This window comes from Erpetoichthys calabaricus, chromosome 10 (assembly GCF_900747795.2).
Source record: "Erpetoichthys calabaricus chromosome 10, fErpCal1.3, whole genome shotgun sequence".
In the NCBI taxonomy this organism is placed as follows: domain Eukaryota; kingdom Metazoa; phylum Chordata; class Cladistia; order Polypteriformes; family Polypteridae; genus Erpetoichthys; species Erpetoichthys calabaricus.
The window spans coordinates 7,197,701-7,221,652 of NC_041403.2; the positions used below are offsets into that span (position 1 = coordinate 7,197,701).

The following is a 23,952-nucleotide window of genomic DNA, read 5'->3' on the forward strand; positions in this document are numbered from 1 at the left end:
GAGATACTGAATTTTGGGTTTTCATTCGCTATAAGCCATAATCAGCAAAATGAAGTGAAATGAACGCTTGAAATATATCCCTCTATTTGTAATGAATCTATATAATATATAAGTTTCATACTTTTTGAATTGAATTACTGAAATAAATTAACTTTTCGATGATATTCTAATTTATTGAGATACACCTGTATACCTGGCTAGTTCTGCTGCCCTTTCTTTCTCGGTTTATATCAAATTTACATAGGTGGCTGTGTATTTCAATCTTAACAGCTATCGCTGCAAGAACATTACATCTGAGCCAGACACCACGTATTCCTGCCTGACCACCACCAGTTGACCACAGTGCAATTCTCTGATCTGAGGTGCTTTGTGGTGAGTCTGGTGGTCAGTCACGAACCTGCAACAGCTGACTCAGAAGCCATCCACCTTGCAACTTGATGATACCAAGATAGATGGATTATCAGATAATTTAGAATCCGTTATATCATTACAGAAGGACTTGGATAGCAGACAGGCTTGGGCAGATTTGTGGCAGATGAAATTTAATGTCAGTAAATGTAAAGTATTACACATAGGAAATAAAAATGTTGGGTTTGATTACACAAAGGGCAGTCTGAAAATTAAGAGTCCACCTTATGAGAAGGATTTAGGAGTCGTAGTGGACTCGACAATGTCAACGGCCAGACAATGTTCAGAAGCCATTAAGAAGGCTAACAGAATGTCAGGTTATATAGCGCCTTGATGTGTGCAGTACAAGTCACAGGAGGTTCTGCTCAACCTTTATAACGCACTGGTGAGGCCTCATCTGGAGCCTTGTGTGCAGTTTTGGTCTCCAGGCTACAAAAGGACATAGCAGCACTAGAAAAAGTCCAGAGAAGAGTGACTAGGCTGACACCAGGGCTACAGGGGATGAATTATGAGGAAAGATTAAAAGAGCTGAGCCTTTACAGTTTAAGCAAAAGAAGATTAAGAGGAGACCTGACTGAAGTGTTTACAGTTATGAAGGGAATTAGTCCAGTGGATCGAGACTATTATTCTAAAATGAGTTCATCAAGAGCACAGGGACACAGTTGGAAACTTGTGATGGGTAAATTTTGCACAAACATTAGGAAGTTTTTCTTTAAACAAAGAACGATAGACACTTGGAATAAACGACCAAGTAGTGTGGTAGACATTAAGACTTTAGGGACTTTCAAAACTCGACTTGATGATTTTTTTGGAAGAAATAAGTGGACAGGACTGGCGAGCTTTGTTAGGCTGTATGGTCTGTTCTCGTCTAGAGTGTTCTAACATGAGCTAATCGGAGAGCTCCATTAGTCAATTGTGCAGAGGCTGGCATCTGTACCCTGGTGACGTCAGCTGACCTCACTGTCTCTCTCAGCCCACTCATCTCTTATACACAGCATCTCCACTATGCGCTCCTCCCATCTACATTGTAAATCCCACCCTTCTCATCAAATGAAACTGCAGTGAACACACACCACAAAGCATTTCAGTTTAAAGATTTGCACAGTGGCGAACTGCTGACGGTCAGCCGTGAACCAGCAATGTCTAGCTCAGATGTGACTACCTTACAGTGGGAGCTAAAGGTGTAAGTCTGTTAGGCACCCCTTAGAGACATTCTCTGAACAGAGCAAGCATAGTGCTTTCTGGTGACGTCAGACCCCGTATCACCATTACAGTTGACTTACAAATTAAAGGAGAGTCACCTGATTGAAATCCAAGTGTTTCTTATACCTTCTAAAATGTGCCAATAATTTTGCCCAGTGCATTGTGGGATTTCTGTTTGGAATAAAATTTACAAATTTTTTCTCCAGGCGTTTATGTCATTCCACTTTAAACAAGATAAAGATCAAAATATTTTTAACTTCAGCAGTTTTATTTTTAATTAATTGGTGCATTATTTGAAAAAGTGTAAAGGTTCCAATATTTTTTGCCAGAAATGTATGTGATGGAGCAAAATCAGCAAGATTGTGACAAGTGTGAGTCATGTGCTTTGGACATTACAAAGCATTTTGATGTGTCCATTCAGCGTCTGAAAACAACCTTGAATGAAGAACAATATATATAATAAGTTGTCAATGTCATAATGTATAGTGGGTACAGAAAAGAATCCCCCCCCCCCTTTGAAATATTCCCATTTTTTTGCTTTACAGCCTTAAATGAAAACACACAAACCAATATTTTTTACAGCTTTACTTACTCAATGCAATCTCTTAACATCCAAGCGAAAGATATCACAGCTACAGTTCAGAAGAATTTAAAATAATAAAAAACAAGAAATACTGAGATTAATAAAGGACTCCGCCCCCCAAAATCACTCAGGTGTAAGTGCCCACCATTTCCATTGCGGTTACTGACTTCCTTCCGCCTGTGATTAGTGAAGCTGTTCCTGGAGCATTCATTCCCTTGCTTGGTAGTGCAACTGACAGCAAACAACTAACTGTAGGTGGCAAGTCACTTTCAAAAGATTTCAGAGGTAGAGTTGTGGACAGAGACATAAGGCAGGAGATGGAGACAAAAAAATCTCAAAGGCTGTATCAATCCCAAGGAGCCCAGTAAAGTCCATCATAAAGAAGTGTTTGGTACTACTAGGACCCTCAGTAGCGAGTTCCTCTTAAGTTGGATGAGGAGCCTGGCACACACAAAAATCTCCTACTCTTAGGAAAAATAATTCTATTAGGAACAGAACCATAACGAACCTTAGCCCCAATTTGATGCCCTCAGCTGGAGTTGTTTTTATGAATTTAAAAAGGAAATAACCACCCCAAAAATTATTTGAACATACAAAAAGAATATATATTATAAATCAATCAGACAAACAATAAACACCCTTTAACCAATCCTTATCAAATCTATAACAACTAAACAAACACTAATTAATATGCCACCCCCTTAAACACTTCTATAATACACTCGCCATAAAATGGTGACACAGGAAAGAAACAAAGGAAAAGAAACGGAAATCATCAAGACACTATATAAAAGCGGTCGGGATTGTCCTTCCGTCCCGTGAGTGCAAAGTGTAGCGGTATTCCGCTTATCACAGACTTAACTACTTGCGGCTTGTGGTACGAAGCGACGCGATGTGAGCAGAGTTCTGGTGCTCCCATCGTTCCCTTGCTTTTGTGAGCGTTCTTGGAGATTAGGTAGGCTATTTTTAGATTTGCATACAAAGAAATTTTGTCCTGCCTTACTTCTTCTAACTTGGTCACTTTATTAGCAGTCATTCATTGACTTTTGCGACATGACATTTTCAAGAGCAGAGCGCTCTGAGGACGTAGTTGTCCATGTAGTGGACACTCCACAACAGGGAAAACTGATAAAAGGCACTAATAGAGTTTTCACACCGAATATAGTATTCAAGGAAGTTTTCGAAATTATATAGAACAAAAGTTTAAATTTCGTCGCAAAAATAACAGAAACTACGAGTATTAAAGTAATGCGACTCAGATTCAGTGTAACCAAATTAGTGAGTTGTGGTACATGAATTTTATTTTTCACTGTATAAAATATCAAATTGATCTACATATTGAATTGGCTTAAGAAGTGGTGGACTTAAAAGTTGGTCGCCTTAAAAGGCGGGTGAGCCTATAAATAATTATGCAGAGAGAGAGAGAGAGAGCGCGACTCACACACACACACGCGAGAGAGTGAGAGCGCTGGACGCATAAGAATAATAATACTTCATTACATTGATATACCGGTGTTTTCAGTATTCAAAGTGCTATCCACACAGGGAGGAACCGGGAAGCGAACCCAAAATCTTCCACAGTCTCCTTACTGCAAAACAACAGCACTACCACTGCGCTACAAGGCAGTTAAAGAATGCACCGGCCTCGATTTTGTTTTCACTTCTGTTTACAGCAATCAGGTCGTAGCGTGCATTATTGCAATGTTACTTTTCTTGGTGGCTTATTACATTACGGATGTTTCACATGTTCATTTTTTCCCTGTGCTTAAAAGACATTAAAAAAGTGTTTCTCAACTGTGACTCCAGAACAACTCAGTATGCAAGCTATATTAAGTGTCAACAACAAAGACTCGCTACACCTTAATGAACAAGTTCTGAAACTTATCCCTACCGACGAAGTAACTTTCACCAGCGTGGCCTCCATCGTCACAGACAATCCCGCTTTCAGTCACAGAAAATTGTATGTTGCTCTCTCCAGAGGTCCATCTTTTCATTCACTCACAGTGGTATCCTCAAACCCACCCCATCTGGACAACTGTGTCGTTCAGGAAGTGTTCACCCATCAATACATAATTATGCGGCATATGCTACGCCGCGTGTGGGGTAGTATACCCTATTTACAGACGGCACAAATCTATTCACAGTACATACCTATATATATATATATATATATATATATATATATATATATATATATATATATATATATAAATTAGACACACATCCCTTCCCCACACGTACCCCAGTCCCTTTTATATTAACTTTGTTTTAAGTCTCAATTCACACGGCCTGGGAAGTCTGCAAAAAATCCAGCGCTCAAGTCAGATATGTTCCACTGACTCGTATCCTGTATCTATATGTAAAAGAAGTGATCTCACCGGCCTGCCGATGATTCCTTTGTTGAAATATGAAGTCCGTCTCACCCGGGTGTCTCAGTGTTAACGTCCGTCCATGGCCGACACACGCACCATAAAAGCAAAGTAAAGCCGTGTGCTCTGAAGATCCTTCTAGGTTAGCCGTCACTCCTTTTTCGTGCACCAACTTCCTTATTACGGAGTCTTATTTGCTTTACCGCTAGCTTCTTTTTTACATTCACCTTCCCAGCTCCTTCTTAAACAATCTTTCTTCTCACTCCTCTTTTAAAATACGTGCCTCTTTGCCTTTTAAAGTCAGTTCCCCTTATGTCACACCAAAGCGCGTTTTCGCAAGGACCCACATGCATGGTTTGGCCCCCCGCTACCCTTAAAGAGATATCCCAACAGACAGTTATTCCCTTGGACATAAACTCTAAAGGGAGCAAGCGGCAGAAACAGTTAAAAGCACACAAAAAATATGTGACAACCATAACACCTCCATGGATCCTCCAAACTGGATGGAGGAGCAAGGAGAAAACTGGTAAGAGAGGCTACCAAGAGGCCAAGGAGTTACAGGATTTTATGGCAAAGAGTGGTCATTGTGTGCATGTGACAACAGTTTCACAAGTGCTCCAAAACTGTGGCTTGTTCGGGAGGGTCGCAAGGAAAAAGCCACTTCTCAAGAAAGGCCACATTAAGGCTCGTTTGAGCTTTGCCAGAATGCACCTTGAAGATTCTGATGCCAAGTGGAAAAAGATCTTATTGTCAGATGAGACCAAAATCAAACTATTTGGCTTCAATACCAAACAGTACAACAAATGCAGCTCACCATCCACAACACACCATACCTACAATAAAGCATGGAGGGGGCAGCATCCTGTTGTGGGGGTGTTTCTCTGCCGCAGGGCCTGGGGCTCTCGTTAGGGTAGAAGGAAAAATGGATGGGGCAAAATACCGTCAGATTTTTGAGGAAAACCTGCTACCTTCGTCCAGAAAGTTGAAGATGGGCAGAATGTTCACCTTTCAACTCAACAACGACCCGAAGCACACAGCAAAATTGACCACACAGTGGCTGAAGGAGAGAAAAAAGTGAATGTCCTGGTGTGGCCCAGTCAGAGCCCAGACCTAAATCCCACTGAAAATCTGTGGAAATATTTGAAAATAGCAGACCACCAACGCTCACCATCCAGTGTGACCAAACTTGGAACAGTTCTGTAAAGAAGAGTGGGCACTCAATCTACATGTGCAAAGCTGATAGAGAAGCATCCCAACAGACTCAAGGCTGTCATTAAACTAAAAGGGGGGTCAACAAAATGACATTGACATTGGAGGATGATCCTTTATTAATCTCAATAGGTCTTGTTTTTGATTTTTTATAATTTTTCTGAACTGTAGCTGTGGTATCTTTCACTTGGATGTTATAGATTTCATTGAGTAAGTAAAGCTGGGAAGAAATATGTTTTTGTGTGTGTTTTCATTTAATCCTGTAAAGCAAAAAAAAAATGGGAATATTTCGAAGCGGGGGGGGGGGAATTCATCTCTGTACCCACTGTAAGGAAATTAGAGGATACCACAAAGGCCAAACTTTTATTGAGATGAGTGTGTGTGGTCTGTGTTATCTGATGACTTGTAGGACCAGAAGGAGTGAGGGGTGAAGCAGAGCTTAATATTTACTGTTAACATACTGTATGATTCTCTGCCTGACCCACTAGGGCAGTAATACCATCTTGTCTTGTTTCCAGTTTCCTAAGCCAGACGATTCATTTGCTGGATGAAGACGAGAGCATTTACTGCATTTCTGCCTGGAATGATCAGGTACTACAGGAGTTGTGTTTAACCAGAAAATGAGCTTGTGCTTTAATCTTTAAGCCCAAGTAATGTAGTGTTGGGTGGTGTTGTAGAACTAATCGCTTTCTTGAACACTGCTGATTGACAATGTCATCACAGGTTGTGGGGCATCACCATTTTAATTTAAGCCAAAATTAGTTCGTTTTGCAGTTTTGGTCTCCAGGCTACAAAAAGGATAAAGCAGCACTAGAAAAGGTCCAGAGGAGAGCGACTAGGCTGATTCTGGGGCTACAGGGGATGAGTTATGAGGAAAGATTAAAAGCGCTGCGATTAACACTTGCATTAAGTTTAGGTCTTGGTAGGTCTGAATACATAATGGGAGGTGGGAAAATCGAGAGTACACCTTATGAGAAGGATTTAGGAGTCGTAGTGGACTTTAAGCTATGGACTTCCCAATAGTGATCAGAAGCCACTAAGAAGGCTAACAGACTGTCAGGTTATATAGCGCCTTGATGTGTGCAGTACAGGTCACAGGAGGTTCTGCTCAACCTTTATAATGCACTGGTGAGGCCTCATCTGGAGCCCTGTGTGCAGTTTTGGTCTCCAGGCTACAAAAAAGGACATAGCAGCACTAGAAAAAGTCAGAGAAGAGCGACTAGGCTGATTCAGGGCTACAGGGGATGAATTATGAGGAAAGATTAAAAGAGCTGAGCCTTTACAGTTTAAGCAAAAGGAGATTAAGGGAAGCCTGACTGAAGTGTTTAGAATTATGAAGGGAATTAGTCTAGTGCAGGGGTAGGCAACGTCAGTCCTGGAGAGCCGCAGTGGTTGCAGGTTTTTGTTCCAACCCAGTTTCTTAATGAGCAATCAATTATTGCTGATGAAACACTTATTGCTTAAGTGATAGTTTGATGCTTCATTTTAGTGGTCTCGCTTGTTAAGTCTCCCCGCCCTTAATTGCTTATTTCAATCTTAAACAGCTGCATTCAATGTGTTAATGGCTCCTTATTTAGTAATAAGATGTAAAAGACAAAGCAGCCAGAAGATGGAGAACTTCTGGCTGCTTTGTCTTTTACATCTTATTACTAAATAAGGAGCCATTAACACACTGAATGCAGCTGTTTAAGATTGAAATAAGCAATTAAGGGCGGGGAGACTTAACAAGCGAGACCACTAAAATGAAGCATCAAACTATCACTTAAGCAATAAGTGTTTCATCAGCAATAATTGATTGCTCATTAAGAAACTGGGTTGGAACAAAAACCTGCAACCACTGTGGCTCTCCAGGACTGACGTTGCCTACCCCTGGTCTAGTGGATCGAGATTGTGACTTTAAAATGAGTTCAATAAGAACATGTTGGGCACAGTTGTAAAAAATATTAAGGGTTAATCTTGCCAAATATTAGGACTTTTTTTTTTCACACAGAGAACCAAATACACGTCAAATGAGTGACCAAGTAGTGTTGTAGACAGTAGGACTTTAGGGACTTTCAAACTCGACTTGATGTTGTTTCGGAAGAATTAAGTGTATAGTACTGGCAAGCTTTGTTGGGCTGAATGGCCTGTTCTTGTCCAGATTGTTCTAATGTTCCTAAAAGAGAAATTCACTGATTTATGAAAATGTTTGGAATGACAACCTTCAGCCACAGTTGGGTGCCTTATGACCGAGCTTGAGAATCACTAATCTGGAGAGCAAGGCGGAGGTCTAAGAGGAAGCGTAATCTTACCACAGACACTTAATATTATGAAGAAATTGTGGGTAATTATTAAAGTGTGTTTAAAATGGTGTCCTTCCTAACTCTGACACTTCAGTGCAGTAAATATTAGAATATTCTTGGTGCCCTGGTGTCTTGAAAGTCCTGATAGTCTTTTTCCATTTCCAATTTTAAATTCACAAAATTTATTCACAAATCCTATTTTTGTAAAATGTGACTTATTGTATGGAATGTTGTTTGATTTTAATAAAATCAATAAAACAGAAAAAAAAATAAATTCACAGAATTGGATACTATCACACGAAAGAACAGATTTGTGAAGCTATGTGAATGTCATGCAGATCTGCATCAATAACTGACCCCATGCTTACCTTTAGGGCTATGAGCACACGGCTGAAGACCCTGCTCTCCTTTACAGAGTGGAGAGTATGCCTGGCCTTGGATGGGTTTTGAAGAAGAGCCTCTATAAAGAAGAACTGGAACCCAAATGGCCAACACCAGAGAAGGTATGAAAGTTTATAAATGAGTTGTTTAACTACATGCTTGAACGAGATGTGTTAAGGTTGAAGTGCTTTAGACCATCAATGTTGGGAACTTCAAAATGAGAAACAATCAATAAATTACACTGCGTAGGAACATAAGTAATTTGACAAACGAGAGGAAGCCTTTTGTTTAGCTAATATTTTGCTCAGCTGTCCACATATCTTATTGAGGTTCTTTTTAAAAGTTGTTGAGGTTTCTGCTTCAAGTACAAGTCTCAGTAGTTTGTTCCAGAGTCCCACAACTCTTTGTGTAACAATGTGCTTCCTGGCTTCTCTTTTAATTGCACTCCCCCTCGATTTCCACTGGTGTCCTCGAGTATGTGATTCACACTCCACACTAGGGGCTTCATGTATAAATGGTGCGTACGCACAAAAATGATGCGTATGCCTGTTTCCATGCTCACTTCGACATGTATAAAAACTAAACTTGGTGTAAAGCCACGGAAATTTTCACGGCAGGGTAACCCCCTTGCGTACGCACGTTTCTTCTCGTTTTTGCAAATTGGCGGCACCCAGCGTCAAAACAGTGCTGCTGTTTCTGTGGTCTACTTTTCTTTTTTTAGATTCACGTCTATGATACGGGTTTTATCAAATACTCCAAAATTAATTGCATATCGTTTACAAATTTAATTCACTTGATTGTAATCGTTCTGTAACAGTATAATGGTGGACGGAATGGCCAAACTGTTCCAACTGTCATGGCTGCTTTAGCGTTGTTATAAGACATCGCAAATGGAAGAATTAGAAGAGAGTGCATATTTACAGATGATGATGACTGGCTACTAAGTCGATTTCAGTTTCCATTAGCTGTCCTTTTGGCGCTGTGTGCTAAACCAGTGCCGGCTTTACAAAGGCAGACTTTGAGGACTTGTGCTGTACCTTCTCCTTTACAAGTTCTGTCCACTCTCGGGTTTTGAGCCACAGGAGTTTTTCAACGTGAAGTTGCTGACTGATTGGGTATTCGACTATCATTACTGAGTCGCGCCATGCCAACTGTATAGGATGGTTTTATGCACTTGTCATTCAGATAAATCAGATTCCCTTAAACTGTGAAAACATAAAATTTCTATTCACGGTAACGTCCGGTTTTCCAAATGTAATCAGAGCGGTCAGCTGCACGCACATGGCTATAACAACGATGCCAGACAAGTTACATCAGCCACAGATGAATCACCAAAAGAATGAGCTGACGTCACATCATATATAGCTGGAAAACCTATAAAAACGGCAGCTCCGCACAGTCGCAGGTGCTTTTTCCAACTAATGTGGCAAAAGGCAAGCAGTCATTTTAAGGATAGCGAGTCACCTCAAAGTAAAGAGCAGAGAATCAGTCCATTGAGGCGTGAGGCGCCGATGCTACACTTTAAAGGCACCTTCAGAGAATGAATTTGATTATGTAAATAGAAAGCATTTCCACTCTTTTAATGTGCTGTCCTGTAGTGTACAGAAAGTGTGTCACAGTGTGCAAGCACGTACCTGAAGAGATGCGCTATGATGAACCTGACCCACCAAATGATCAGCCAGATCAGACAGCGTAACAACTTCATTTGAATGGAATTAGCTGAATGTAAAAACAGGTAATCAGATAACAGCTTTTATTTTTTAACCAATCCATTTAAATTGTGGTCAGAGTCACATAGTTACAGCCTTTATATTCCTTAGTGCATTGGCCACATCTCTTACAGCATCCTCTATTGCATTTTGTGACTCCAGAACAGTCTGTCAACACACAGCCAGATGGTCACCCAGTGGTTTCCGAGGCAGAGGTGTGTGTGCAGTCAGCACCTGAAGACAAACTCTGCACAGCAGCATCATCACCGCCTGACCATTGCACTGGGGTTAGTTTTCATAATACTGTTTGAAACAGAATAAAGAGACTGTGGGCTGTGACTTGCTCTTTCACGTTGACTGTGATATCTGACCACTTTTTTTTTTTTTGGACACTGTCTGACTGTCTGAACTTGAACATTCGAGTGTCTTCGCCAAACTTTTCTTATACCACTGCTTAAGCCAACAAATAGTACATTTTTCCTTGCCTCCACTTCACATTTGTTGAAATTTTTTCACTTGCCTTTTCCATTATTTTTTAACCAAGCACTGAATGGAAGGTGATATTTATATTCATATGCATGTTAAAATATGCAGAATTCTGTAAGGAGTCGGGGTAGGGCTGTAGGCACGTGCACATGCGTTACATTTCACATTCGTTTGGGATTTGTAAAGAAGTGCATGGAACTTGGCGTATGCACAGATTTATGCATCTGGATTTTTTTTGTGCGTACGCCATGTTTTAGCGTGAATTCTATGCACTGCGTTACACGAGGCCACAGAACATGCACATTGTTGTTTTGAAGCTATTCCATTGTTAAATCTTCTCCCAAGGTGCAGGTTTCTAGCAAATTTCATCAGGTTTTTTCGTCCAGGATTTCTCCACATTTTGCTGCATTTGTTTTCCCCTTTCTAGACTCCTACGGCCTGCTGCAGATGATGATCTCCAGATCGCAACTTACCACTGTGCTTCACAGAGGGCTAGTGTGTGTTTGTATAAATGTTTTCCATACATTGTACTTAATGCAATTGAGGATTGTAGGCTTATCTTTGCATTGCTGGGCACAACAACACCATCCCATTAAATGATACACACATTCCCTCTCACTCACTTACACTGGGTCAGAATTGGTGAATTAATTAAATTAATTTTTGATCTTTTAGAACATCCATCCATCATCTAACCCGCTAAATCCTAACTACAGGGTCACGGGAGTCTGCTGGAGCCAATCCCAGCCAACACAGGGCGCAAGGCAGGAAACAAACCCCGGGCAGGGCGCCATCCCAACGCAGGGCCTTTTAGAACATTAGAACGTTAAAACAATTGCAACGAGAACAGACCATTCAGCCCAACAAAGCTCGCTAGTCCTATCCACTTATTTCTTCCAAAAAAACATTGTCAAGTTTTGAAAGTCCCTAAAGTCTTACTGTCTGTCACACTGCTTGGTCGCTTATTCCAGCTGTCTATCTTTCTTTGTGTAAAGAAAAACTTGCTAACATTTTAGCAAAATTTACCCTTGACAAGTTTCCAACTGTGTCCTCGTGTTCTTGATGAGCTAATTTTAAAATAACAGTCTCGATCCACTGGACTAATTCCCTTCATCATTTTAAACATTTCAGTCATGTCACCTCTTAATTTTCTTTTGCTTAAACTGTAAAGGCTCAGTTCTTTTAATCTTTCTTTATAATTCAACCCCTGTAGCCCTGGAATCGGCCAAGTCACTCTTCTCTGTACCTTTTCTAGTGCTTTTATGTCATTTTTGTAGCCTGGAGACCAAAACTGCACACAGGACTCCAGATGAGGCCTCACCAGTGTGTTATAAAGCTTGAGCAGAACCTCCTGTGTCTTGTACTCCACACATCAAGGCACTATATATAAACCTGACATTCTGTTAGCCTTCTTAATGGCCTCTGAACACTGTCTGGCAGTTTATATTGTCAAGTCCACAATGACTCCTAAATCCTTCTCATAAGGTGTACTCTCGATTTTCTAACCGCCCATTGTGTATTCAAACCTCACATTTTTACTTCCTATGTGTAATACTTTACTGACATTAAATTTCATCTGCCACAAATCTGCCCAAGCCTGTATGCTTTTCAAGTCCTTCTGTAATGATATAACGGATTCCAAATTATCTGCCAATCCACCTGTCTTGGCAACATCAGCAAACTTAACCAGCTTGTTACTTATATTCCTATCTAAATCATTTATATATACAGTACTGTATTAAAAATAGCAGCTACCCCAGCACTGACCGCTGCTGGTCAACCAATTCTGAAGAGGTTCCTCACACCATAACCCTCTGCTTCCTGTGTCTGAGCTAATTCTGCACCCATCTACAAACATCACCTTGAACTCCCACTTCTTTTAGTTTGATGCCCATCCTCTCATATGGCACCTTATCAAATGCTTTCTGAAAGTCCAGATAAATAATATCATATGCTCCACTTTGATCATATCCTTTTGTTGCCTCCTCATAGAATTCCAGCAGCACAAACTCCCTCTTCTGAATACTTTCTGACTGTTCCTAATAACTCCTGTCCTTGCCAGGTGTTGCTCAATCTTATCCTTAATAATTCCTTCCATTAATTTTCCTGCGATGCACGTTAAGCTTACTGGCCTACGGTGCATCCAGAAAGTATTCCCAGCGCATCACTTTTTCTTCATTTTGTTATGTTACAGCCTTATTCCAAAATGGATTAAATTCATTTTTTTCCTCGGAATTCTACACACAACACCCCATAATGACAACATGAAAAAAGTTTACTTGAGATTTTTGCAGATTTATTAAAAATTAATAAAGCACATGTACATAAGTATTCACAGCCTTTGCCATGAAGCTCAAAATTGAGCCAAGAACCCGATGGTCACTCTGTCAGAGCTCCAGAGGTCCTCTGTGGAGAGAGGAGAACCTTCCAGAAGGACAACCATCTCTGCAACAATCCACCAATCAGGCCTTTATGGTAGAGTGGCCACTCCTTAGCGAAAGGCACATGGCAGCCCGTCTGGAGTTTGCCAAAAGGCACCTGGAGGACTTTCAGACCATGAGAAAGAAAATGATTGAACTTTTTGGTGTGAATGCTAGACGTCACGTTTGAAGGAAACGTGGCACCATCCCTACAGTGAAGCATGGTGGTGGCAGCATCATGCTGTGAGGATGTTTTTCAGCGGCAGGAACTGGGAGACTAGTCAGGATAAAGGGAAAGATGACTGCAGCAATATACAGAGACATCCTGGATGAAAACCTGCTCCAGAGCGCTCTTGACCTCAGACTGGGGCAACGGTTCATCTTTCAGTAGGACAACGACCCTAAGCACCCAGCCAAGATATCAAAGGAGTGGCTGCAGGACAACTCTGTGAATGTCCTTGAGTAGCCCAGCCAGAGCCCAGACTTGAATCTGATTGAACATCTCTGGAGAGATCTTAAAATGGCTATGCACCGACGCTTCCCATCCAACCTGATGGAGGTTGAGAGGTGCTGCAAAGAGGAATGGGCGAAACTGGCCAAGGATAGGTGTGCCAAGCTTGTGGGATCATATTCAAAAAGACTTGAGGCTGTAATTGCTGCCAAAGGTGCATCAACAAAGTATTGAGCAAAGGCTGTGAATACTTATGTACACGTGATTTCTCAGTTTTTTTATTTTTAATAAATTTGCAAAAACCTCAAGTAAACTTTTTTCACGTTGTCATTATGGGGTGTTGTGTGTAGAGTTCTGAGGAAAAAAATGAATTTAATCCATTTTGGAATAAGGCTGTAACATAACAAAATGTGGAAAAAGTGATGCGCTGTGAATACTTTCCGGTTGCACTGTATAGTTGCTTGGATCTGCCCTGTCACCCTTTTTATATAATGGGATGATATTTGCCATTTTCCAGTCCTTCAGAATCTCTCCAGTGGGCAGTGACTTTCTTTTATCAGGCTTTCACATTTAATCATATCTGTGATCTTAGAGATGACCCACTATGAAAGGAATTGTATTCCTTCTGCTGCAAAACATGCTAATATTTCATATCAGCTGAACAACAGAAATGGAAATCGTGCCATTGGCAGGGGCAGAGATTCAGAGATTATTGATGAGTTTTCTTTTTTACATTTTACTGCCTTTGATAAATGAGTGTCGTAATGTCTTCTCTCTTTGTTATTGAACCTCTCGTTTCCCAGTAGCTCACTAGAACACCAGTCATTCAGTTTGTCAGAGACCACATATTTTAAAGGGTGTCATTTTTATAGAGCCCCTCCGGCCTTCACCACCTGCACATTGTTCTAAGGGGCGTAATTTATACAAAAATAGTAACGAGAGTGAGTTGTATTTTTAATGCACTTGACTCTTTTATTAGACAATGAATTTAGATTAGGCAGCAGTGACAGAATTACTTGATTTTTTTTTTTTTTTATATTTTATTTTATTATTCACTGGACTGATTATGTGAGCACATATTATCAGTGAAATTACTTCATTTGGATTTTATTTGCCATTTCTTCTAGATGTGGGACTGGGACATGTGGCTGCGAATGCCTGAGCAGAGGAAAGGCCGGGAATGTGTAATACCTGATGTGTCCAGGTCGTATCACTTTGGCATCGTGGGACTCAACATGAACGGATATTTCCACGTGAGCCAATTTTATACAAATTCTGCACGATTACTAAAGTGAGTTAAGCATACCTGGACAAAATGGGCACTAACACTAACCAATGAAAGGCACAACGTTTGCTGAAGGTACTGTGGTGGAATGTGTGTGGGATCATGCTGTTGTGCAACCTCTGCTAATAAAACGGGGTCCAGAGCACTCTGTTATGTCAAACTTTAGGCCTATTTCCAACCTACCTCTTTTTGTCTAAACTCTTGGAAAAAGTCATCTACACCCAACGCAATTCTGGAAGTTTTCCAATCTGGGTTTTAAACTCACCACAGCACTGAGTCTACTATGTTAAGGGGTTTTAATGATATTCTTTTAACCTGCCTGTGACACTATAGACCATGAGATCCTCCTCTGCAGGCTGGAGCAATGGGTGGCCATCACAGGTTCAGCTCTCCAGTGGTTTAGGTCTTATCTCACGGATAGATGTTTTTGTGTCAGCATTGATGATTTTACCTCCACCTCTGTTGCCCTCCCCTGGGTTGGGGGGTACCACAGAGCTACATCCTGGCATCTCTTCTGTTCTCTTTGTACCTGCTGCCACTCGGCACTATTTTCCGGAAACATCATCTTTATGTGGACGACTGTCAGGTTTATTTCCCTCTGAAGCATCCTGGTCTATGTTCTGTCCAGCCCCTCTTGGATTGCCTTACTGACATCAGGAGTTGGATGGCATTACATTTTCTAAATTTTAATGAGAACAAGACAGAAGTCATGCTATTTAGACCCAATGGCACCAGTGGGACCCCCTGCATTGACCTTTCCAATGTGGCTCAATATGAGAAACCAATAATCACAAATATAGGTATGAAAATGGATTTTACTTTAAAACTTGAAAGCCATGTGAACGCATGTGAAGGTAAAATCCTGCTTTTTCCAGTTGAGGAGGCTGTCAAAAATCAAGCCAGTTTTGTCTAAACGCAACCTTGAAACAGTGATACATGCTTTTATAACCTCTCGTCTAGATTACTGCAATGCGCTTCTTTTTGGAATTTTTCAGGCCTCTATTGCTCGCCTATAGCTTGTGCAAAATGCTGCTTCTTGATGTTTTAACTGGTACAAGAAAGCATGAGCACATTACCCCGATTTTGGCTTCCCTTTACTGGCTTCCAGTTCATTTTCGAATCCATTTTAAGATTCTTCTATTTGTTTTTAAAATCCTTTAATGGTTGTGTCCCATTCTGTCTGTCAGAACTGCTGCACTCTTATGTACCGTCTCACTCTCTCAGGTCAGCAGACCAGATGCTATTACTTGTTCTTAAGGCATGATGTAAACTTAGAGGTGATCGGTCTTTTTCAGTTGCAGCTCCACAACTCTGGAACGATTTGCCATTGTGCGTTAGGCAGGCTCCTTCACTAGCTGTCTTTAAATCTCTCTATTATAAAAGAAAATCTTGAGACGAGACAAGACTATTTCCAAGAGATTTTTTTCAAGTCCCACGAGACGAGACTTTTGCCAAGAGGTTTTTTCAAGTCCCAACCTCCTCTCAACCATTTACAGTCAACGGTCCTCTCACCTCTCATTCGTGTGAATGCTTTTGTCAGACACAGTTCTTGCGCTCTCAGCTTAGTTTTTACATTTTCTTCACTTTAAGTTCCCAATAAAAATAGATAGATAGACAGATAGATACTTAATTAATCCCAAGGGGAAATTCACATACTCAACCAGCAGCATACTAATAAAAAAAAAACTATTAAAATGCAGGTATAACAGACAGTAACTTTGTATAATGTTAACGTTTACCCCCCGGGTGGAATTGAAGAGTCACATAGTGTGGGGGAGGAACGATCTCCTCAGTCTGTCAGTGGAGCAGGACGGTGACAGCAGTCTGTCCCTGAAGCTGCTCCTCTGTCTGGAGATAATCCTGTTCAGTGGATGCAGTGGATTCTCCATGAATGACAGGAGTCTGCTCAGCGCCCGTCGCTCTGCCACAGATGTCAAACTGTCCAGCTCCGTGCCTACAATAGAGCCTGCCTTCCTCACCAGTTTGTCCAGGCGTGAGGCGTCCTTCTTCTTTATGCTGCCTCCCCAGCACACCACCGCATAGAAGAGTTCACTCGCCACAACCGTCTGATAGAACATCTGCAGTATCTCATTGCAGATGTTGAAAGACGCCTGCCTTCTAAGGAAGTATAGTCGGCTCTGTCCTTTCTTACACAGAGCATCAGTATTGGCAGTCCAGTCCAGTTTATCATCCAGCTGCTCTCCCAGGTATTTATAGGTCTGTACCCTCTGCACACAGTCACCTCTGATGATCACGGGGTCCATGAGGGGCCTGGTCCTCCTAAAATCCATCACCAGCTCCTTGGTTTTGCTGGTGTTCAGTTGTAGGTGGTTTGAGTCGCACCATTTAACAAAGTCCTTGATTAGGTTCCTATACTCCTCCTCCTGTCCACTCCTGAGGCAGCCCACGATAGCAGTGTTGTCAGAGAACATTTGCACGTGGCAGGACTCCGAGTTGTATTGGAAGTCCGATGTATATAGGCTGAACAGGACCGGAGAAAGTACAGTCTCCTGCGGCACTCCTGTGCTGACCACAATGTCAGACCTGCAGTTCCCGAGACACACATACTGAGGTCTGTCTGTAAGATAGTCCACGATCCATTCCACCAGGTATGAATCTACTCCCATCCCTGTCAGATTGTCCCTAAGGAGCAGAGAGGTTGGATGGTATTGAAAGCACTAGAGAAGTCCAGAAACATAATTCTAACTGCACCACTGCCTCTGTCCAAGCGGGAGAGGGATCGGTGTAGCATGTAGATGATGGCATCCTCCGCTCCCACCTTCTCCTGGTATGTGAACTGCAGAGGGTCGAGGGCGTGAAGACGACTAATAAAGTCTTAAAGAAGACTTATTATGTCCAAATCTTATTGAAGAATTTCTTTCAGAGGGTTTATCAACAGAAAAACATGAGTACACTGGCAATCCTAGCACCAAGAAACAATGAAGTGAAACGAATTAACACGACAACTGTCGATCGGTTACACGGCAAATTGGTTAAATGCATATCAAGTAACAAAACAAACGTTTAACGCAACGAATACCTCTAACGCAATGTGAAACATAGTTTTATGTTTTACTATTTTTTTTTACTATGGTTAATTACTCGTAGTACTGTAAAATAGTTAGTTCTATTATGAATATGTAACAATTCCTATGAAAGTAACAATCTGTTTAAATTATACATCCACTTACCCATATGCGAGCGGCAGAGTCGCGAAGTGGCTAGTGCGTAGCACCCGTACACGGGTTGGCGAACAAAGCAAGCAGGGGGTAGAGCCCCCTTGCCTTATTTAACAACACACTTTTACTCTCTGCCCTCTTATCCAGTGTGAGATGTTGACTATCTGTATACTTTTTTATTAATTACTTCAGCTCTTATGTGATTCTATTTCTTTTACCCTTTGGTATATTGTGTGTCTTATATGTTGAGTTTTATTGTACAGCACTTTGGTCAGCCTTGATGTTGTTTTTAAAGTGCTTTATAAATAAATAAATAAATCTTTGTTTCACTTTCCAGTTGGGGTGCCAGAACTATGAAGAGATTAATGCAATAAATGAGCAAACTTCATAAATTGGCCAAATTCCACCTTAAATAATGTTCACTTTCTCCGTTTGTAGTTCGAATGTGGTGATAGATATCTTTCAACAAAGAACCCAAACATGCTTGCTTCAATAAACCAATTTTTTATGTTGTAAGGATATTCGAAATTGGATATATGCAAATATATGCAGACAATGGACCATAACAAACAATACAAAGCATACATCTGTGCTAGCTAAGTTTGATCTTTTTCTCCTCTCTAAAAGAAGGCAGAGCTAAAGCCTAGCAGAATGAGCAATGTCCACTTTGGCTTACAACATCCTTGGTCCAGTCTCCACAGATGTTTGCACACTCGTCTTACTTTTGTCAGGATGAGACTCTAGACTACTTTGAAACCCATAATTTTGACTCTGGAGGTACCTTGGTGGGGTTTCTTTTTACTGCAATGAGTTTTAAGGACTGTTCTTGTTCCCAGAGTTTGAACCCAGAAATGAATATAATTGTTTAGTGAAATGGAGTACTAGGGTGTTATACTGTGTTAATCATTATGGATGTAATGAAATGTCAAGCAATATGCCACCTTTTATTGGCTAACTAAAAAGGCTACACTATGTAAGCTTTTGAGGCAACTCAGACCCCTTCTTCAGGCAAGATCTTGCTTATTGTAATCTTTTTTGTTAGCCAATAAAAAGTGTCATTTTGCTTCACTTCCCATGTAGTGAAATGTGTATTACCGTTGTATTTCCCTCTACTTACCCTTTACCTGTTTTCTCAAGGCTTAGTGTTCTCGTCAAATTTGTTATCGGGTTGGTCTACTGTTGCACTTTAAGATGAACACACACATACATAGATAAACACACACACACAGACCCTAACCACAACAGTGCCGTATGAATGACACACACACACTGATTAACCCTTAGCACTTTAAACCACACATCAGCCTGTCACTCAGCACTTCAAGAGACTTACTTATTATCGGCACGAACAACATACGATATTTTAATGATATCTCAGACCTAAATATTACTTTTGGTCTACAAGACTACATTTAAACATACAAAGACTCAGCACTTTTGCCTATAGACCATTTATCAGCCAAGAATACCATCTTTACATACTGTTCCCTACTAATGAGTGGAGCTCCCACCCTCAGCCTTAATAAACCTCGCAGCACAGAGCGTATGGCAAACCTCTGGCTGCACTAGGTGCTCAAAGAAATCTAACTTATTATTTCAATCACTCTATAGACTTTAAGACAAAGCTTACAAAGTTAAAAGCAGCATGGTAATTATTACAAGAATAATAATAATACCACTGGAACAAAGAATAATAGAAAATAGGTACTGATAGGAAAGTCTGATTATATATAGTCTTTAGAAAAAGCTTATGAAAAAAGTAGAGATGACAAGGATGAATGTCCCAGGGTGGCATTTGATTTAGCAATCAACATTCATGAAAATGCTGTTAACTGTCGATCGGATGAAAACTGGTCACACGTGTCTTTGTTCTCTTCTCTGAAGTCTCTCTTCCGTCGTCGCTGTTTCTCTTCTTCTTCGTTGCTTACAAATGAGGAATGTTTATTCTAAAGTTTCATGCCGTGGTTTCACAACGCATGAATGTTCCATGCACCTGATTTGCTGGCTGTCAATATGATGGATGAATTTTGCTCAAACGCTTTCCCAGATAATAAAGTTTTTTTATATAGCCTCATGTCCTCCTTTCCAGGCTGTAAACCAAATTGTTGTCCCTGATGTCCATCCATAAAGTAATCAGTTGCCTGAGGCATGGCTTAGTCTTCCTTTCCCAGGCTGTAATACCATTTTAGCACTATGCTGTGAACAACTGTTATAAAAGTGAGGTATAAGGGAAGAGGATATGCCTTTTTATTATAATGCCTCCTACATCTGAATTCATCTTTTTGGGATTGAGCAAAATATAATAATAAAAAATATAGAGAATAATTTGTAGATTTTATACACCATAACAAAATGCATTAATTTAGTGTCTTCTGCCTTAAAATTACTTACGCTGACAATCTCAGGTGCTGCCTGCTGTTATTCTTGTAATATTTATCTTGCTGGTTAATATTTTGTTCTTTGTAAATATTCACATTATTTAAGCCAGTAAGAGTAAAAAGGAAGATCTACAAGATGATAGTTAGACCAGCTATGTTGTATGGGTCGGAGATGGTGGCACTGACCAGAAAACAGGAGACAGAGCTGGAGGTGGCAAGATAGATGCTAAGATTTGCATTGGGTATGACGAGGATGGACAGGATTAGAAATGAACACATTAGAGGGTCAGCTCAGGGTGGACGGTTGGGAGACAAAGAGAGGCGAGATTGCGTTGGTTTGGACATGTGCAGAGGAGAGATGCTGGGTATATTGAGAGAAGGATGCTAAGGATAGAGCTGCCAGGCAAGAGAAAAAGAGGAAGGCCTAAGAGAAGGTTTATGGATGTGGTGAGAGAGGACAGGCAGGTGATGGGGGTAACAGAACAAGATGGAGAGGACAGGAAGATATGGAAGAAGATGATCCACTGTGGCGACCAGTAATGGAAGCAACCAAGAGAAGCAGATTGCTAATCAGTGCATAGGTTGCATAAGTGAATAACAGTGAAGTAGCTATGGCACTTTAGACTTTTGTGTCTACTTCTAATAAATTGTTAATATCCGATTCAATTAATAGACAACATTCCACAGAAAAAGATGAGCAAAAAAGAAAATGGCAAAACAAAGTTAAGCACTTAAAGCAGTGGCAAAAAATTAATCATTTCTTATCAATGTTATTAACCATGGGTAATGTATACTATACTATTACAAGAACAACAACAACATTTATTTCTATAGCGCGTTTTCATACAAATGATGTCGCTCAAAGTGAACAAGATGAAGAAAGAAAAAAAAATATATACAAATCAGGCAATATTAATTAACAAAGAATAAAGTAAAGTCTGATGGCCAGGGAGGGCAGGAAAAAAAAACTCCAGAGAAGAAAAAAACAAAATCTGCAGGGGTTCCAAGGCCACGAGACCACCGGCCAGCCCCCACTAGGCATTCTCCCTAACATCAACGATCTCAATCAGTCCTCATGGTTTTCAGGCTTCATGTGGAAGAATAAGACGATGATGGTCATGTGGACCTCCAGCCTTCAATCCATCAATAGAGGAACATCACGGTGCTTTGATCAGGTGGTGGCAGCGCAGATCAACACCACAGACAACCGGAAAAAAGAATAGCAGAGAAAGTAGGGGTTAGTACAGATTGTGGTGCCATGAAATGCATATTCATGCAGAATATCAGGGTTACACTAAAATGAAGCTACGAGAAAGCCATGTTAAAGTAATGTGTTTTTAGCAGTTTGTTAAAGTATTAGCCTGGCAAATTTCTATCAGTAAGCTATTCCAGATTTTAGGTGCATAACAGCAGAAGGCCGTCTCACCACTTCTTTTAAGTTTAGCTTTTGGAATTCTAAGCAGACCAACATTTGAAGATCTAAGGTTACGATATGGAGTGTAAGGTGAAAGGCATTCTGAGATATAGGATGGAGCAGATTATTGAAGGCTTTGTAAACCATAAGCAGTATTTTAAAGTCAATTCTGAATGACATGGGTTACCAATGTAGCGACTTCAAAACTGGAGAGTTGACTCATACTATTGTGTTTTTTACTAAATACAAAATAAGGAAAGAAAAAGTACAGCTCGTTAAAAAATTAAAGGTTAAAATGGACTTGCCGATTATGAAATTGGCTGCAGGTTTTTATTCAAACCATCTAGGGGTCCCAGGACTAAACTGTGTTAGAGTGCCCTCACTGTACTGCAGGAGCTGTGCTAGTCTACCAATCCTCTTGCCTTTTCATCTGCCCATCAAAAATGTTTTAATTAGAAATTGAACTCCTGTTAGAAACTGAAAAACACCATACTGAATTTGAAATGTAATTTAGCTTCTTAAATGGTCCTTTTCTTCTGTTACCTGATTTATGAAAGGTTAAATTTATTTTTTTTTTGTCTTAGAACTTGGAAGCCTGAAAAGACGGCTCTACAAAGATTGTTATTTGTGACGTGTTGCTTTCCAAGAGCGGTCTACAAAGCCTAACTGTTATAAATGTCTTGTTTTCGTAGTCTTAACTCTCTTTTGTTTTCTTTTCAGGAAGTGTACTTTAAGAAACATAAGCTCAACACAATTCCCAATGTCCAGCTGAAGAACGTTCAGAGGTAGGCCTCTTAAGTTGATGTCTTTGGGCCAGGTGAAAACAATCCAATAATTCACATAAAAAGTCAAGCTACGATGGGGAGGGGTCAAGCTAAAGATAGAAAATAGTTATTTATTAGAAAATGGAACGAAACCTTAATAAACCTGATAATGTCATTTCTCAATGCACTTGCACCACCTGCCCAGAATCCAGCAGAATAAAAGGTTTGGTCTTGTCCTCATAACCCTCTCATGCATCTGAGTTATTGTTGAACACTACATCCCAAGGGGTACTACAGTCACTAGTGCAAGTTACTGTGACTCGCAATGTGAAGCTTGCTATTTGATCCATGCGGCGGGAACTGCTGTCTCAAGGAGTCCTTTTCCTGCAAGACAACAACACACTGCTAAGAACACCAATGGTTGTCTGGAGAAACTGAAGTTTGAGGTATTGCCACATTCTCCTTAATCACCAGATATGGCATCATGTGATTTCCACCATTTTGGACCATCTGAGTGATCATCAATTTAAGACATATGGACGACGTGAAGAAAGCAGTGCACAAATGGATGCCAGGACAAGACAAAACCTTTTATTCTGCTGGATTCGAGGCAGGTGGCAACAAGTGCATTGAGAAGATTGGAGACTCCATTGAGAAATGACATTATCAGTTTTGTGAAGGTTCGTTCTGTTTTCTAATAAATCCCATTTTCTAACTTTAGCTTGACTCCCCCTCGTAGTTTGATCTGCACATATTCCATAATGACAGTTTTAGCTCCCCCATTTGTGAGACATAATGCTGCAAATAAGGGTGAATCACATACTCAGGGACATCAATGAAAATTAGGGTGAAGTAGAATTAAAACTGAAGCCAGAAAGCACTTCTTTAAGCAAAGAGTTGTGTAACTCTGGAATAAACTACCAAGACATGGAGCTGAAGCAGACACCTTGACAACCTTGGAGGAGGTATCGTGGCAGCTTAGCTATTACGTAAATAATTTGGCTTGATGGACTAAGTGGTGTCCTCTCGTTTGTCAAAGTTCTTATTTTCATATGTAAATTCAAAAGGCACACCAAGAAAATGTCACAGGTTTTTCTTTTTCCCCTGAATATTATGCTTATTGTAGACAGTGCAAATCACAATTTTCTCACTTTGTTTTTTTTTTCCCCCCCCCGATTAAGCTTGAGAAAGGATGCTTATGAAGTTGAAATTCACAGATTGTTGGGGTAAGTCATTTGTCACTTCTTTTTGGACATTAACATGGCCACACTAAGCAGGACTGTGTATCTTCTATTTAAGCCTTTCAGTTTCATTAGTGCCTTCTCATTTAAAGTTACTCCAGCCTGAGTTTTAATAACATTTACTGGAATAACATCTCACATCTCTGATCTTTTTTTTTTGGTAGAAGATGGTTGGAAGAATTAAATCAAT

At 40.4% G+C, this 23,952-nt stretch overlaps 1 protein-coding gene across 1 annotated transcript in view; it reads left to right on the forward strand.

Annotated features, from left to right (window-relative positions):
* Positions 1 to 23,952, forward strand: part of pomgnt1 (protein O-linked mannose N-acetylglucosaminyltransferase 1 (beta 1,2-)) — a 120,374-nt gene that overhangs the window by 81,839 nt on the left and 14,583 nt on the right. The window contains exons 15-19 of the mRNA XM_028810805.2: positions 6,291 to 6,363; positions 8,429 to 8,557; positions 14,629 to 14,754; positions 22,478 to 22,542; positions 23,703 to 23,747. Of these exons, the coding sequence (XP_028666638.1) occupies positions 6,291 to 6,363; positions 8,429 to 8,557; positions 14,629 to 14,754; positions 22,478 to 22,542; positions 23,703 to 23,747 (438 nt within the window). The remainder of the gene's footprint in view (positions 1 to 6,290; positions 6,364 to 8,428; positions 8,558 to 14,628; positions 14,755 to 22,477; positions 22,543 to 23,702; positions 23,748 to 23,952) is intronic.